We start from the raw sequence: 16,110 nt of genomic DNA, 5'->3' as shown, positions 1-16,110 counted from the left end.
GAGTCAGAAATAGTAGAAGAGATCTTCCTGACAAGAGAACAAAATAAAAGGAAGAAAAGACATGTTGGTGCAGCAGAAAGGTTTCAGTGATATGAGTTTGGAATGACCAAAGTGCTTGGGAACGGCAGCATCATGTCTACCCCATCTTTGGGATATGCTTGTCATCCCAAATGGATGTCAGTAAATCTTTTATACCATGATTTTGATTCTGTGCTCCATCCAAAGGGGAAGTAGCAATCCACTTGTGCTTCTCTGATTCAAGGGTCCCAAGTCCCAGTGCATGTTAAAACTGTACCATAGCAGCAGTGATTGACACCAGGAGAGAACTCAGGAGAGTTTACTGGCTCTCTTGCTTATTCAAGGCCAGTTTGTACTTTTCCTGAGCAGATCAGAGAATTCCTCCCTCTGCATTCACTTTATACCACTTATTTTTCGTTTTCAAACATTTAGAAAGCTTTGAGGTACTTTATTCACTGCTACTTTATTACTTGCCCCTCCTTGCATTTCTACAAATCTCTCTCACATCTCCAAGCTCTCACTGACAACTTTACATTTAACATTGCTGTAACTTAGTTGCTTATTTTTTCACCTAAATACTCTTGTCTACCTGCTTTTTTTCTTACTGCTGATAACACCATAATGTTCTCCATTGCTCAGGATAATAACCTGGAGTTACATTCTGTTCCTCCCTCTCTCTCTCACCTCACATCCACAATGTAATCTTTAAGCAATATATGACATTATCAGGTGAAATATATACAAATGAAAACAACATAAAAGACTCAATATTTTGTATTTTGATTTGCCTGGTTAGGTACAAAGTCAGTGTAAGTGCTTTCCAAAAGTTAGCTTCTCAGTATTTCTAGACAAATGGGGAAACTGTAAGATGGTATATCATTAGCTGTTACAAAACAGTGCACCATCTGTAGTTTATTTGGGCACACTACTGAGATGCTTATGATAAGCCCAAACATCTGCTTGCTTTCATTGACTCTGTTTAGGTAACACAGTCACAGAGCAGCTATTATGACAAGACAAAAAGGGACTGATTAAAAAATATCCTTGGTGAAGTAAGATAAATGGCTTAAAAAAATTTCACATTATAACTTCAAACCCCAATGACAAATGAAAAAGATAAATCAGCATAGTAATAGTTGTTCATTCAGTGTTTATGCATTTTTGCTGGGTATATTTCAAGAAGTTTCAGCAAGTGCTTCATCCAATGAAAAGCAGAATTCAGTATGAGCTGTGACAGCTTTTGATTTGGTTATGACAGCTGCAATTATTTCTCCTGAATGGTCTAGAAAAAATGAGGTTATGACTGGAATAACAGAGACCTGATGGGATAGCTCAAAGGACCGGAGTACTGTCATGGATGTGTGTAAACTGTTCAGGAAGGACAGTGCTCTCACTTGCCCCCCGCCCCCCACCTGGGAACACTGTCTGACAGGGAGTGTACCAACGCTCTCAGGGGGTGCATGTGCACCCCCTACGCAGTGCCACTGAACCACTTGACCAGGAGAATGAGGTGGATGAAGCTTTCCTCAAAAAGCTAGTGAAAGTTTCCATATCACAGGCCCCAGTTCTCAGGGGGAACTTCAATCACTCTGACATCTACTGGGAGGGCAATACAGCAGTGCATAGGCAATCTAGGAAGTTTTTGGAGAGTGTTGGGGACAGCTTTCTGGTGCAAGTGCTAGAGCGGCCAACTAGAGATCATGCTTTTCTTGATCTGCTGCTCAGAAACAGGGAAGGATTGGTGGGGAATGTAGAAGTGGATGGCAACTTGGGCAGCAGTGACCATGAGATGCCTGAGTTCAGGATCCTAAGAAAAGGAAGAATGGAGAGCAGTAGAGTAAGGCCACTGGACTTCAGAAAAGCAGATTTCAACTCACTCAGGGAACTGATGGGCAGGATCCCTGGAGAGGTCAGTCTTAAGGGGAAAGGAATCCAGGAGAGCTGGCTGTGTTTTAAAGAAACCTTATTGAGGGTACAGAAACAAATCATCCTGATATGCAGCACATATGGCACAAAGTCAGCTTGGCTCTTCAATGAACTAAATCAGAAAAAGGAAGCTTACAAGAAATGGAAACTTGGACAAACAACTAGGGAGGAGTATAAGAGTATTGCTCGGGCATGCAGGGTTGAACTCAAGAAGGCCAAAGCATAATTGGAGTTGCAGCTAGCAAGGGATGTGAAGGATAACAAGAAAGATTTCTACAAGTATATCAGCAACAAGAGGAAAATCAGGGAAAGTGTGGGTCCCTTAATGAATGTGGGAAGCAATCTAGTGACGGTTGATGAGGAAAAGGCTGGCAGAGGGTAGATATCAGGAGGTGCTACTTCACGGTCAGGGTGGCTAGGATCTGGAACCAACTTCCAAGAGAAGTGGTGCTGGCTCCTACCCTGGGGGTCTTTAAAAGGAGGCTGGATGAACACCTTGTCAGGGTCGTTTGACAGGGGGTCGGACTTGATGATCTGCTCAGGTCCTTTCTGACCCTACCAGCTATGAAACTACAATTCTGAGCAACCTAGACAAATTGGAGGAATGGACCAAAAGAAGTCTCATGAAGTTCAATAAGGACAAGTGCAAAAGTCCTGCACTGAGGTTGGAACAATCCCATGCACTGGTACAAACTGGGGACTGGCTAAGCAACACCTCTACAGAAAGGGACCTGGAGGTTACAGTAGACAATAAGCTGAATATGTGCCAAGAGTGTGCCCTTTTTGTGAGGAAGGCTAACTGCATACTGGGCTGCATTAGGAGAAGCACTGCCTACAGATCAAGGGAAGTGATTATTCCCTTTTATTTGGCACTGGTGAAGCCATATCTGGAGTACTGTGTCCAGTTTTGGAGCCTCCACTATAGAAAGGATGTGGACAAATTGGAGAGATTCCAGCAGAGGGCAACACATATAGTTCGGGGACTGGAGCACATGACTAATGAGGAGAGGCTGAGGGAACTGGGCTTATTTAGTCTGCAGAAGAGAAGACTGAGCGGGGATTTAACAACAGTGTCCAACTACCTGAAGTGGGGTTCCAAAGAGGATGGGGCTGGACTTTTCTCAGTGGTGGCAGATAAGAGTACCAGGAGCAATAGTCTTATGTTGTAGCATGGGAAGTTTAGATTAGATATTAGGAAAATCTCTCTCATAAGGAAGGTAATAAAGTACTGGAACAGGCTACCAGAGAGATTATGGAATCTCCCCCAATTTTTAAGACACAAGTAGACAAAGCTTTGGCTGAGGTGACATAGTTGGGGATTGACCTGCTTTGAACAGGGGTTGAACTAAGTGACTCCTGAGGTCCCTTCCAACCTTGATTTTCCATGATTCTATGAAAAGCTTCTAGGCAAGTGTGGTCACAGAAACATTGAATTTAAGCAAATATTAAGTAATATTGGTGGAGGCTGGGTTTATAACGTGAAAATAAAGTTAAATTTCCTTTGTAGATATTTGTAAGTGTTATTCTAGTCAGGAAGTTGAAGTGTTCTATATGACATGTGCGTCCAACCAACAGTAACCGACACTTGTAAGAATTTAAAACCTGAGTCTGACAAACTTCTCATGAACACTGTAGAGCCTGGAAATTATTCACTAAAAGTTTTCAGTATATAGTTCTGAATATCATATACATCTGAAAAATGATAGGCTGCCTAAAAACATTCATGGAGAGTTATAAATTCACTGAATGTACATTGTTTACATTGTTTATACTGAATTTTTTCCTCAGCACCACTACACATAAAAAACTTAATTTTAAGGTTTAGTATCTGAAAAAAGATTAAGGATAATTAAGATTTCTGTTGCTGTCCTGTCACGAAATAACATTAGCTTAAAATGACTTTCCAAGAGGCTGCAGAGCTTCTTTCACATGCTTCTCTTATAATTTTGCTGCCAAAGTTGTATACTAAATTGGACCTACTAAATCATGGATCCAAAGTCAACCAGTCAAGCATCAGATTGCAAGGATTACCTGAGCTGCTAGCAGTGGTTGCGTGTCTTCTACTTCAATGACAAAATCTCGGCGAGGTGCAGCAGCCAGGAGACTAACTGTAAATTAGACATTTTATTAAACTTAAGTACTGCCTGTGAACTCTTTTGGCTATTGAAATTGAAATGTTATAAGAGATACAAAAAATGTCTTTGCCGTAATTTGATGCTTTCAATATTTGCCATGTTTTGAAAATTGGTACCAAGGATAGACTATTTTTTAAAAATAGCTATAATTAGCTGAGTTATATGCACAATTTTCTCTCATGCAGACATGCACATCAAATGCTACGGAATTTCAAAGAAAAAGTAATCAATCCAAAAACAAAACACATTTTTCAAAACCAGAAGTGACATATAAGCACCTAACTTCCTTTTAAAGTCAATGGGAGTTAAAGGCCTGCCTATTTATGCTTTTGAAAAAGCTCCTTCATAATGCACTACCATGGGGACATGGTGTCCAACATGCACAACACAATAGTACAGTTCAGTCAGCCATTCTGTTACAGGAACTGTAATGGAGCACATTAGAAGTGTGACCCTCAAGCTGATCTGGAAGGATACTCACATGGTTAAAACATAGGATTAGGTCCAGGTTTCCCTGCCAGTTCCTCCTTTAAAAACTACTGTGCTATTCCCATCCATTCTCTGACATATGGATGCACATCAAACAGAATAAATAGCTAGTTTTATAAGTAAACAACGGTCTTCAAATTAAATTTACCCAGAAAATGCAAAGTAATTGCTGCATCATCTCTGTAATAACTAAGTCTTTGCTTTCATTCTTTCAGTTTTCTCCTTGACTACTGATTCTCTACAGTAGTACTTCCAACACAAGTCACATAATGACAGTTATAGATTCATAGATTGTTAGGGACTGGAAGGGACCTCACAAGATTATCAGGTCCAGCTCCCCTGCACTAGGCAGAAAAGACAACTGGGATCTGATGAGTATATGTATATCTATAGATATATATAGATTATATATCTATATATAGAGAGATATATTATACAGAGAGATATATTATATATGGATACACACACACACACACACACATATATACACACACACACACACACACACACACACAGAGCATATATATATGATAGAAAAAGTGTCAGAAGTATCAACTATTCCAGTTCTTCCAATACTGTCTACACTGTCACTCTTCTCTGAAACTGTGTAGTTTAATGCAATGTAGATTAATATTGTGGATATGCTTTTCCATGCAGATCACACCTCTGACTTAATATACAACATTAGATGGTTACAAATCAACACAATATGTACGGTAAAGATCTTTCATAAGAAAAGACAATTATTTTTATTTTTATCTACCTTTTTGTTGTGGTGCAATATCTGCTATAGTAGCATAAGGGTCACAGCGAAAGTCTTCCAGTTGATCAATAGTACACTGCCCAACAACAGGTTTTCGTCCAAATGCCCTGTGATCAATCACTTTAATAACTAGTGATGGAGTGTACAGCTCCTCCTTGGGCAAAAGCTAGGAGTGGAAAGGTAAATTGTTTGTTTAGAAACTACATGCATAAGAAGAATAAAGGGTATTTGCTATCAGAAAGACTACAGGGCTGGGCCACAACTTCGATAATATAATGCCAAACTCTAATGATCTATGAATACGTAATGTATGAAATATATCATTCCAATAAATGATCACAGGAATAATCTTGTAAAATACATTTATGGGCTCAAAATCAAATTCCTGAGTTTTTCATTATATTAATGGGTGCTATATGAATGCTTACATAGGTCTACAGATAAAGAAATAGTTTCTCAAAAAAGTCATATTGCATAGTAACATATGGGAATACAGTATCTCCTCAGTATTTGCGAGGACTTGTTTACTGGGGTACGCAAAGTGGGCCCTATTCAATTCAGATTTGGATTCAGCCCAAATCAGAGACAGTGATTCAATCAGTTGATTCAAATCACTGTCCCTGATTTGATGCAGCCGAATCTCAAGATTCAATGCTGATTTGGAGAATTAGCGATTTGGACAAAGACAACAGCTTTAAATGTTTTTTCTACATACTTCAAGGTACCAGTGCGGCTCATGAACGCTGCAATGCTGGGGTGGAATGAGCATCCACGTGTGTGGGGGAGCCCTCCACGTGCTTGGTGGTGAACCCAGAACCCAGAACTTCTGACCCAATACTTCTGGTCCACTTCCAGGTCTGCCAGGGAGTGCCCAGGGCCCCCCTCCTGCACCCCTCCCAGCCTGGCGATTGGCTGCGCAGGGGCCCAGATGCCTCCCCAGACCCAGGGGGAACCAGACACTGAGCCAGGAGGATGGGGTGGGGAGCCTTTCATGCTCCCCTGTGGACCCAGAAGTAGACTGGAAGTGCTTCTGGTCCACTTTCAGGCCTGCTGCCAAGCACACTGGGGAGCCCCTTGTGCTCCTGTGCGACACTCCATCCACCCCAACAGCACAGCATTCATGAGCCACCTGGTACCTAGAGGTATGTAGAAAAAACATTTAAAGCTGTATCTATGTCCGAATCTTCCAATTTGATTTGGAGGGATTAAAGGGTCCTCTGATTTGATTTGGATTCAGAGATTCAGCCACTGAATGGGCTGAATTGAATCAGGAACTGAAGTTTTGCACAGCCCTAATGTTTACAGTATCATTATAAGAACTTTCAGACTTACCTCATCAGAGCACCATATACAATTTATTATATTGATTTTTCTCATAATCTAAAAAATAAAAACTCTAAAGCCTAGGACATTTACAGCTACTAAAGATCTCTGCTGTGTAATATTAGCACCATACCACTTTCATAAAGAGAACAGAGCCTGGAAAATTCGGTGTCTTTTTGAGGTTTTTGATCACTACAGACTCCACCATTTCACCCCCGCACTCCACAACAAGGCTTGGAGAAGTAACAGGAGCCACTTGGTAGTTTTTCATGTTTCGTAATCCCCAGGCAAGAATCTGTACATAAAAACCAATACAGGCAGCATTAGGAGAAAACACTGCACTAAATGTGATACTCAAAAAGTAAAAGGAAGGGAGAAATCTTTCCCAGGCTAACTATTTTAAGTCTTTTTTTACCAAAAAATGTCAGTGGCATAATGAGGGAGGGTGGGGGGCAACAGGGGAAACTGTCCTGGGTGCTAACTTGGGGGAAGGGGAGCAAAAAAGTGGGTGATGACAGCAGCCATGTGTTCATATTTACAACTGGGGCAGTAACTAGAAGTCACTGCTTCCAGTCTGCACCAAGCACCCGGCCATATCCCTACCCTGCTGAAAAATGTTAATGAACTAATATGTGAACTATTTTTCAGTATATTTCATTATTTAATTTTAATCACAAAAAATATATGAAGACATTTACTTCCTATCATGTTAGATTCCTATATTCATTTCAAATTCATTTAAGGAAAATGAACAGTACCTCAATAGCAGTAAGCTGAACCACAGGCCTGACTCCTTGAGGGACCATGTAGAGCTTTGGTGCTCTTTGTGATGGAAGAATTGGAAGATTGGAGCCATCCTATTAAGAAAAGAAAATACACATACATTTCTTTTCTTTTTTGTAAATATGATGCACCATATACACTGAATTTACAAGACTCTTAAGTTTATTTTGGATGTATATTTTTTTTTAATTTACCTTAGCCCTCAGAATAAGTTCAGCAGCAAAAAGGATGTCCCCAGAAGCCTTGCCATTATTTATCACAGGATACCAGAGAAGCTTAGGGGCGATATCCACTTCTGGGTTTAATTTTACCACTGGGGAGCAAATACTTCTTCCTAGAAATTCATCTTTACCCTGGATGAATTAATCAATATCATTAATCTGCTATCATCAAATAAACAAACACAGGGGATTAAGAAAGAAACTGTTTCTTACCACTTGGTCACTGTCAAAGAGTTCAATAACCACATCAGGTGGGTTTTGTGCTACTGTCTGTGGATTTCCATATATTTCAATTTCATTAAATATAAGAGTTTGGTCCCATGTAGGATTTAGAGTTGAATGGATAATCTCTGTTGTCTTGCTTCGATGGAGGAAACTAACATGAGCATATGGATCTGAAAGACCACACAAAGATTTAGAACATATACTTTATAAATGGAAAACAAGGCCAGATCCTTAGCCAGTGTAAATTGTCCAAATGCAGCTCTTGCGCACATTATTTTCCTTCTCATTCCTTTCCAGTTGAATTCTTTATACCACTTTATGTAACAAACATGAGAGTAATAAGAGGCAGTGAATGACCCGGTTACAAAGTATACCATCCCGCTTTATTGATCAGAAAAAGTTTGTCCTGCTAGTATTGGAAGTATTATGTATGACTAAAATATACTGTATTTACTTGAATCTAAGACAAGGTCACCCCTTCCCCTCCTCCCCCCTAATCAGCATGGTCCTGCAATCTCTGACCCCTCATCTTAGATTTGTGTAGAAAAGCAGCTGTTGCAGCCCTGAGCCTGGGTTGAAGCCAGAGTCAGACCCGCAGCAGCCTCCTGCCTACCCTGCATGCTTGCCCTCTGCAGTTTCTGTTCCCCACCCTACCCCTTCCTTCCACTTACTGTCAGGAGCAGCTTTGCTCCAGTTCAGGCTGGATTCCCTCCAGGGCACAGAGTACAGAGAAACTCCATCCCTTGCCTGGTCAGTCAGCAGCACCACAGATGCTGCTATATGGCCTGGCAGGGACTGTTTTTCCATGTGCTGTGCCGCAGAAGGAAGAGAGCCCAACAGCATCTGACAGTAAGGGGAGGGGGAGGGAAAGAAGCAGAGATTGCAGAGAGGTGGGGATGGGGCAGAGACTATAAGGAGTGAGGGGAAGGGGTAGATGCTGGGTGTGGAGGGTTCCAGGGGCAAGGTGGCAAGAAGACTGCAGGGGAAGGAAGGGGGGGCGGGCAGAGAACAAGGGGCACCTGACATGCCCTCCCCCACCCCCAGCCACAGCTTTCTCTGCTGTAGCAATTGGAGAGGGATGAATTTAAGACAACCCTACAATAATTAGATTTTACACCTCAAAAATTATAACAGGGGGAGCCTTTCATGCTCCCCTGTGGACCCAGAAGTAGACTGGAAGTGCTTCTGGTCCACTTTCAGGCCTGCTGCCAAGCACACTGGGGAGCCCCTTGTGCTCCTGTGCGACACTCCATCCACCCCAACAGCACAGCATTCATGAGCCACCTGGTACCTAGAGGTATGTAGAAAAAACATTTAAAGCTGTATCTATGTCCGAATCTCCAAATCGATTCAGAGAGTTCCAATTTGATTTGGAGGGATTAAAGGGTCCTCTGATTTGATTTGGATTCAGAGATTCAGCCACTGAATGGGCTGAATTGAATCAGGAACTGAAGTTTTGCACAGCCCTAATGTTTACAGTATCATTATAAGAACTTTCAGACTTACCTCATCAGAGCACCATATACAATTTATTATATTGATTTTTCTCATAATCTAAAAAATAAAAACTCTAAAGCCTAGGACATTTACAGCTACTAAAGATCTCTGCTGTGTAATATTAGCACCATACCACTTTCATAAAGAGAACAGAGCCTGGAAAATTCGGTGTCTTTTTGAGGTTTTTGATCACTACAGACTCCACCATTTCACCCCCGCACTCCACAACAAGGCTTGGAGAAGTAACAGGAGCCACTTGGTAGTTTTTCATGTTTCGTAATCCCCAGGCAAGAATCTGTACATAAAAACCAATACAGGCAGCATTAGGAGAAAACACTGCACTAAATGTGATACTCAAAAAGTAAAAGGAAGGGAGAAATCTTTCCCAGGCTAACTATTTTAAGTCTTTTTTTACCAAAAAATGTCAGTGGCATAATGAGGGAGGGTGGGGGGCAACAGGGGAAACTGTCCTGGGTGCTAACTTGGGGGAAGGGGAGCAAAAAAGTGGGTGATGACAGCAGCCATGTGTTCATATTTACAACTGGGGCAGTAACTAGAAGTCACTGCTTCCAATCTGCACCAAGCACCCGGCCATATCCCTACCCTGCTGAAAAATGTTAATGAACTAATATGTGAACTATTTTTCAGTATATTTCATTATTTAATTTTAATCACAAAAAATATATGAAGACATTTACTTCCTATCATGTTAGATTCCTATATTCATTTCAAATTCATTTAAGGAAGATGAACAGTACCTCAATAGCAGTAAGCTGAACCACAGGCCTGACTCCTTGAGGGACCATGTAGAGCTTTGGTGCTCTTTGTGATGGAAGAATTGGAAGATTGGAGCCATCCTATTAAGAAAAGAAAATACACATACATTTCTTTTCTTTTTTGTAAATATGATGCACCATATACACTGAATTTACAAGACTCTTAAGTTTATTTTGGATGTATATTTTTTTTAAATTTACCTTAGCCCTCAGAATAAGTTCAGCAGCAAAAAGGATGTCCCCAGAAGCCTTGCCATTATTTATCACAGGATACCAGAGAAGCTTAGGGGTGATATCCACTTCTGGGTTTAATTTTACCACTGGGGAGCAAATACTTCTTCCTAGAAATTCATCTTTACCCTGGATGAATTAATCAATATCATTAATCTGCTATCATCAAATAAACAAACACAGGGGATTAAGAAAGAAACTGTTTCTTACCACTTGGTCACTGTCAAAGAGTTCAATAACCACATCAGGTGGGTTTTGTGCTACTGTCTGTGGATTTCCATATATTTCAATTTCATTAAATATAAGAGTTTGGTCCCATGTAGGATTTAGAGTTGAATGGATAATCTCTGTTGTCTTGCTTCGATGGAGGAAACTAACATGAGCATATGGATCTGAAAGACCACACAAAGATTTAGAACATATACTTTATAAATGGAAAACAAGGCCAGATCCTTAGCCAGTGTAAACTGTCCAAATGCAGCTCTTGCGCACATTATTTTCCTTCTCATTCCTTTCCAGTTGAATTCTTTATACCACTTTATGTAACAAACATGAGAGTAATAAGAGGCAGTGAATGACCCGGTTACAAAGTATACCATCCCGCTTTATTGATCAGAAAAAGTTTGTCCTGCTAGTATTGGAAGTATTATGTATGACTAAAATATACTGTATTTACCTGAATCTAAGACAAGGTCACCCCTTCCCCTCCTTCCCCCTAATCAGCATGGTCCTGCAATCTCTGACCCCTCATCTTAGATTTGTGTAGGGCTAACATGAATTTTGGAGCCTCTCCAGAGCCCCCGCTAATGCCACTCCTTCAGCTGGCTTATGGGCAGGCTCTGGGCTGGGGACTCGGTGGGCCGTGCTGCAGTGGGCCAGGGCATTGTCAAGTTAAACTTTGTCCAGGGGCCCAGCAGCCCAGCTCTGTGCATGTGCGCACCTGGTCCTGTGTGTTTGTCTGCCTCTGTCTGGTTCTGTGTGCGCACATGTGTCTGGCTCTGTGTGTGTGTGTCTGGTTCTCAGTGTTTGTGCACATGTGGTTATGTGTGAGTGCATGTCTGGCTCTCTCTTTTCTCTCCTTTTTTTCTTTCTCTTTCCCTCTTTCTCTCTCCCTCTTTTTCTCTTCTTTCTTTCTTTCTTCTCTCTCTCTCTCTCATTGCAACGTGCTTGACTACAAGGAATATGCAACAACAAAAGTAGTATATAAAGTTTGATTTATTGTCACTGGGTTTAGACTTTTTAGAAAACCTGGAATTTACTGTAAAAAAAATAGAATAAAGAAAGGCAACTTTTATGATTATTAACTATCTTAATATGCAGCATGTCCTGCCATGTACCACCCCCCCCCATTTTGTTTTTCAGCCATTCCTGCACTGTAGCACCTTACAAGGTAGACATTGTGGCTTTTTTGGCACTCTGGCCATAAAATGTTGCCTACCCGTGATATAACGATTCAAATATCTTATGAAACTGGAAATTAGTCTGAAATCTAAAATGTAATATTGGCCATACTAACCTCCTTTTAAACTTACATATATGTACTCTCTACCTAAGGTTTTCCATGAAGCCTCTTTTAATAAACAATTCCATGGACACATAAATAATACAAAAGATTGTCTAGTTCTGACTAGTTCCTGACCAATAAATTCTACCAGGCGTTTGGATAGATCAAGCTTTGGTCTCAAACATGCTTATTTATGGCAGCCCTTTCCTCTTGTGAAACAGAGCTAAATAATTAAAGTGTTCTAGCCCTACTATTAGTCAGACCTTTAAATCACTGGATTCTCAGAAGAAGGTAGCTTATGATGGATATTAATGTTTCCTGTACAAATTGCATTTATCAAGTGCTAGAGGCTATTTTAAAGGTTATCATTAGGTCAGCTTCAACAGCCTCTAGCTAGGTATCTAATCAGAGTTACCCATACTTTGTTTAACTCCTCCATAGTTATTTCTATAAGAAAGTGCAAGTTCAGGTGCTCCAGTTCGCATGTTTCTGCATGTGAGGTATGCAAATCTCAACAATAGTTCAAACAGCAATACTGCCTAGTGAGTGGTGACATCACCTGTATTCCTTTTGTATAGTTAAATAGTAATGAATACCTCAGTACAAATAATCAAAATTGATGTTTAATAACAGCATACATAGGAACTGCAATTCCCTTATAAGTCAAACTTAGTATTAATGTAAGAGAAAACATTTGATATGGACAGGAAATTGTCACATGAAGCTGCCATTGCAGGCTGGTGAAAGAAACATTAGAAACAGCCATAGCCATAAAGGATGTTATCACCCAGAAGAGTTCCAGTCATGAAATAGCACAGCTTTTGCACTACCACTCTGGGATCTCAGGCAGAGAGTATTTGGCTGAGGGTGGCTGTCCAGGAGGTGTTTGTGAATCTGTGCATTCCCCAAGTACACTGGCTGCCCCACCTTATTGGCTAGTACTATACATTAGGGGTGTGTGAAATGGGCCGTATTCGATTTGGATTCGGATTCAACCCAAATCGGGAGACAGTGATTTGATTTGTTGATTCAGATCACTGTCCCGATTTGATTCAGCTGAATCTGAATCTGAAGATGCTGATGTGGAGAACCAGCAATTTGGCCATAGACACAGCTTTAAATGTTTTTTCTACATACCTCGACCGAATCAGCAACCAAAGCTTCACATAGCCCTACTAAGCATTTAAGACTGTGTTGGCCAACTTGGATCCCTCCAAAGCAGAATTTCAACCACAGGGTCCTAACAACAGGTAAATCAACCTATTCTATAACTGAATCAAACTATACAAGCACAGTGCACTAGACAAGCACTGGGGTTTTACACAAGGGAAAACAGTAATATTACTGCAGTATTAACAGTATTTTTCCATACCTGAAAAACTGTCTTTGTCTAAAGCGATGAGATTTCTTGCCTGATACACATAGCAGCGAAGGTGGTAACTATACACTCCTAAATAAAATAAATAGAGAGTTCAAATGTACTAGCAAGAATGATACAGGTGTAATTTCTTTAATTAAGCTATTTTCTGTAAATAAAAATGCTTTCAAACAGATTCTTAACCAAAACATAAACAACTGTAGCAACTATTAACTTGATGCTTTATTGCAAATGTATCAATACACAAGTGTCAGGATAATACCAGCATAGGGAAGCTGCTATAACAATACTGCAGGAAGTAGTTCAAGATACCTAATATAGGGGCTATTCAGCCTGTGTCACATGCCAGATTCTAGAGACATGTTTAATAAAGTCCTAACAAATTACTCTGCTTGAAAGTAATCTGATGTAATCTTTCATGAGTCTCTCTTTAATTGTATCAAATTATTGGTCAGGACCATTCGATCCTGATACTTAAGACATTCTGTCTAGACTATTCTTTCTGATTATAAAAGCAGAAGTAGCATTGGAAACTACACAATTCAGCTGAAGTTATTTCTGAATACATTTTTGATTATTTTTCATTTCTCATTGGGTAGTACAGTTTATTATATTATTTTAGGACAAAGTCTGATTCTAATTATTTTATTGCAAGTTTTGCCATTACTTCTAAAGGGAACAGGAGCTTTTTTAAACTTTCTTAAACTTTTTAAAACTTATTAAAATAATTTAAAATAACAAAAGTTTTCTAAAAAATAATTTCCTTAGCTCAACCTCTAAAGACTGGTGGTCAATATACACAGAAGTGTGACTTCTGTTCTTTTGTTTTGCTTTTTATGTTAGCTGTTAAATCCTGTTTGAAGCCCAAAAGGCAATTAAGCAATCTGCAGTCCAAAGCTATGGTTTCCTTCACTGACAGCTTCTGAAGCGTAAGTTAGTGACAAGAGAGATAATTTCTCATTTTCTACTCCTACTGGGTTACAGCAGAATGTGGCAAAGTGCTCTTAGATTTACTTGTCCATAATTAAAAGGAAGGCAGAAGAGAAGACTAGGGGGCACAAGCAGAGTGTAATAAGAGTTTGTGTTCAAGCAGGAAGAGACAGACTGGGAAAAAAGAAGGTTTGGGTTTCTATCTGGATTAGTTTTAAATTAAGGTTTGAGGTTACTACTGAAGCTCAAAATACAGCCTTTTGTCTTCAGATTAAACAATGCCAAATTAAGTTGGATGCTCTTATTTGGCTGTCAATGAAACATGCATTTAGCTCCTTTTAGCAGGATAAAATAGCATGTGATAGCAAAATATGTTCCATCTCAGGCAGCTGATGGTACCTAAGCCAGATTTGAGGTGTAACCAACACTTTAAGTACCTATGTCCAAGATCTAAATCCCCAAAATGCCTGCTCAGCTACCTCTTAGCCCTAAGTTTTGGGGTAAGTGTTTCATAAGGGCCTAAAGAACTGTTTCTAGGTATTCATAGTAGTGACTCAATCTTGACTGTGCTGAGCAACTTGATACCTACTTTAAACCAAGGCATCATCAAGAGCTACAATTTAGAAATTCCTCTGTAAATTTTAAATATTCAGTGGACATCAGCTCAGTAGGGCTCTCCATTGAGTGGGAGCTGTAGATTCAAATTCTCTCAGGCACAAGAGGGAATGCAGGCCAGATCTCTTATATCCTGAGTGATCTTTAATTAGTAGGCATGGGATAGAAGGAGACCAGTTCTCCCACCTTCTCTGGATGCATTTTAAACAAAAAAGTTTTGGTACTTAACTCCAGGAGACAGTTCAGGTCTCTGAATCCCAATTTGAGAGAAATGCTACTTCCAACCCAAAATGAAGCCTCCAAGTCCCTAAAAGGGGTGGGATTTAACACACCTTTCTTCAGTGTATGGTAATTTTAGTTCTCGATTCAGTGAGGCTTTTCTGAATCCCAACCGGAGGGATACAGTTCTCCTCATGCAGTGTTTAGGGAGTCTAGGCAGCTCATTTCAGTGCTGTAAATTCCATTCAGTTGCTCCAAACACAAAAAGAGGCATGTCACACTCAGCAGTTACCCATTGTGTACTTAGCCTTTTAAAGTTACAATCACGAGGAACTAGAAATGACTCAGCCTTTATGGTGTAATCCTCCTTGTTACTCTTGGTCCTGGAAACCTAAATACTTATATTGATTTTTGTGTTAGTAGAATTTGTCTTTCAATAGACAAGTATCCTAACCAGTATTATGCAATACTTGTTACACAGTTGCCACTCTAGGTCCCAATGAGTGATTAGTCCACTATTATGTTAGGAGCTGGACAAACATATGGTGGTTACATTATACAAACTCCCCCAAAGGATTTATATCATGGATAGTGACCATATACAAAAAGTGGAAGAAACAAGCAAAATGCTGGGTATTGATGGAATAGGATGATATGACAGCATGAACATGTTTTCATGTTGACTAGTTGTGTGTATAGCAAGGCACATCACTCCACTACTGATTATCACCAGTCACTAATGCATCAGCATCAGAGAAGAAGTGCCTAAGGAGAGAACTTTTAAAAACTTACTATCAAAGGTGCAGGAAACAATTGGAGTGTTGGCCCCAAATACCCTGGTGGCACTGTCTTTGGCCTTGTCTGAACTCCTTCCTTCTCCATCTTCAGTACTTGTGTCTGCCCCCTAAAATTATGAGCAAAACCAAATTGAGTGAATATTTACATAAGCACACCACACCTGACCTTTGCATAAGTGGATTTTTTTTTAATATACAGCGGGCTTTGCTCATTCATGCTCAGATGAGGACAGGTGCAAATTACATACCTATGAACAAATGGGGCCTCCCATACCCCATA

General features: G+C 40.1%; 1 protein-coding gene across 2 annotated transcripts in view; it reads right to left on the bottom strand.

Moving 5' to 3' along the window:
• Positions 1-16,110, bottom strand: part of MYOF (myoferlin) — a 123,927-nt gene that overhangs the window by 27,245 nt on the left and 80,572 nt on the right. For both annotated transcript variants that reach the window (XM_090058807.1, XM_090058808.1), the window contains 8 exons: positions 15,826-15,937; positions 13,264-13,341; positions 10,598-10,779; positions 10,358-10,516; positions 10,139-10,237; positions 9,514-9,675; positions 5,332-5,497; positions 3,976-4,052 (listed from right to left, as the gene is read on the bottom strand). In XM_090058807.1, coding sequence (XP_089914933.1) covers positions 3,976-4,052; positions 5,332-5,497; positions 9,514-9,675; positions 10,139-10,237; positions 10,358-10,516; positions 10,598-10,779; positions 13,264-13,341; positions 15,826-15,937 — 1,035 coding nt within the window. The remainder of the gene's footprint in view (positions 1-3,975; positions 4,053-5,331; positions 5,498-9,513; positions 9,676-10,138; positions 10,238-10,357; positions 10,517-10,597; positions 10,780-13,263; positions 13,342-15,825; positions 15,938-16,110) is intronic.

This window comes from Crocodylus siamensis, chromosome 7, assembly GCF_052110815.1.
Source record: "Crocodylus siamensis isolate JL-2025a chromosome 7, ASM5211081v1, whole genome shotgun sequence".
NCBI lineage: Eukaryota > Metazoa > Chordata > Crocodylia > Crocodylidae > Crocodylus > Crocodylus siamensis.
The sequence above is the reverse complement of the archived record's forward strand: the minus strand, read 5'-3'. Positions and strand labels throughout refer to the sequence as shown.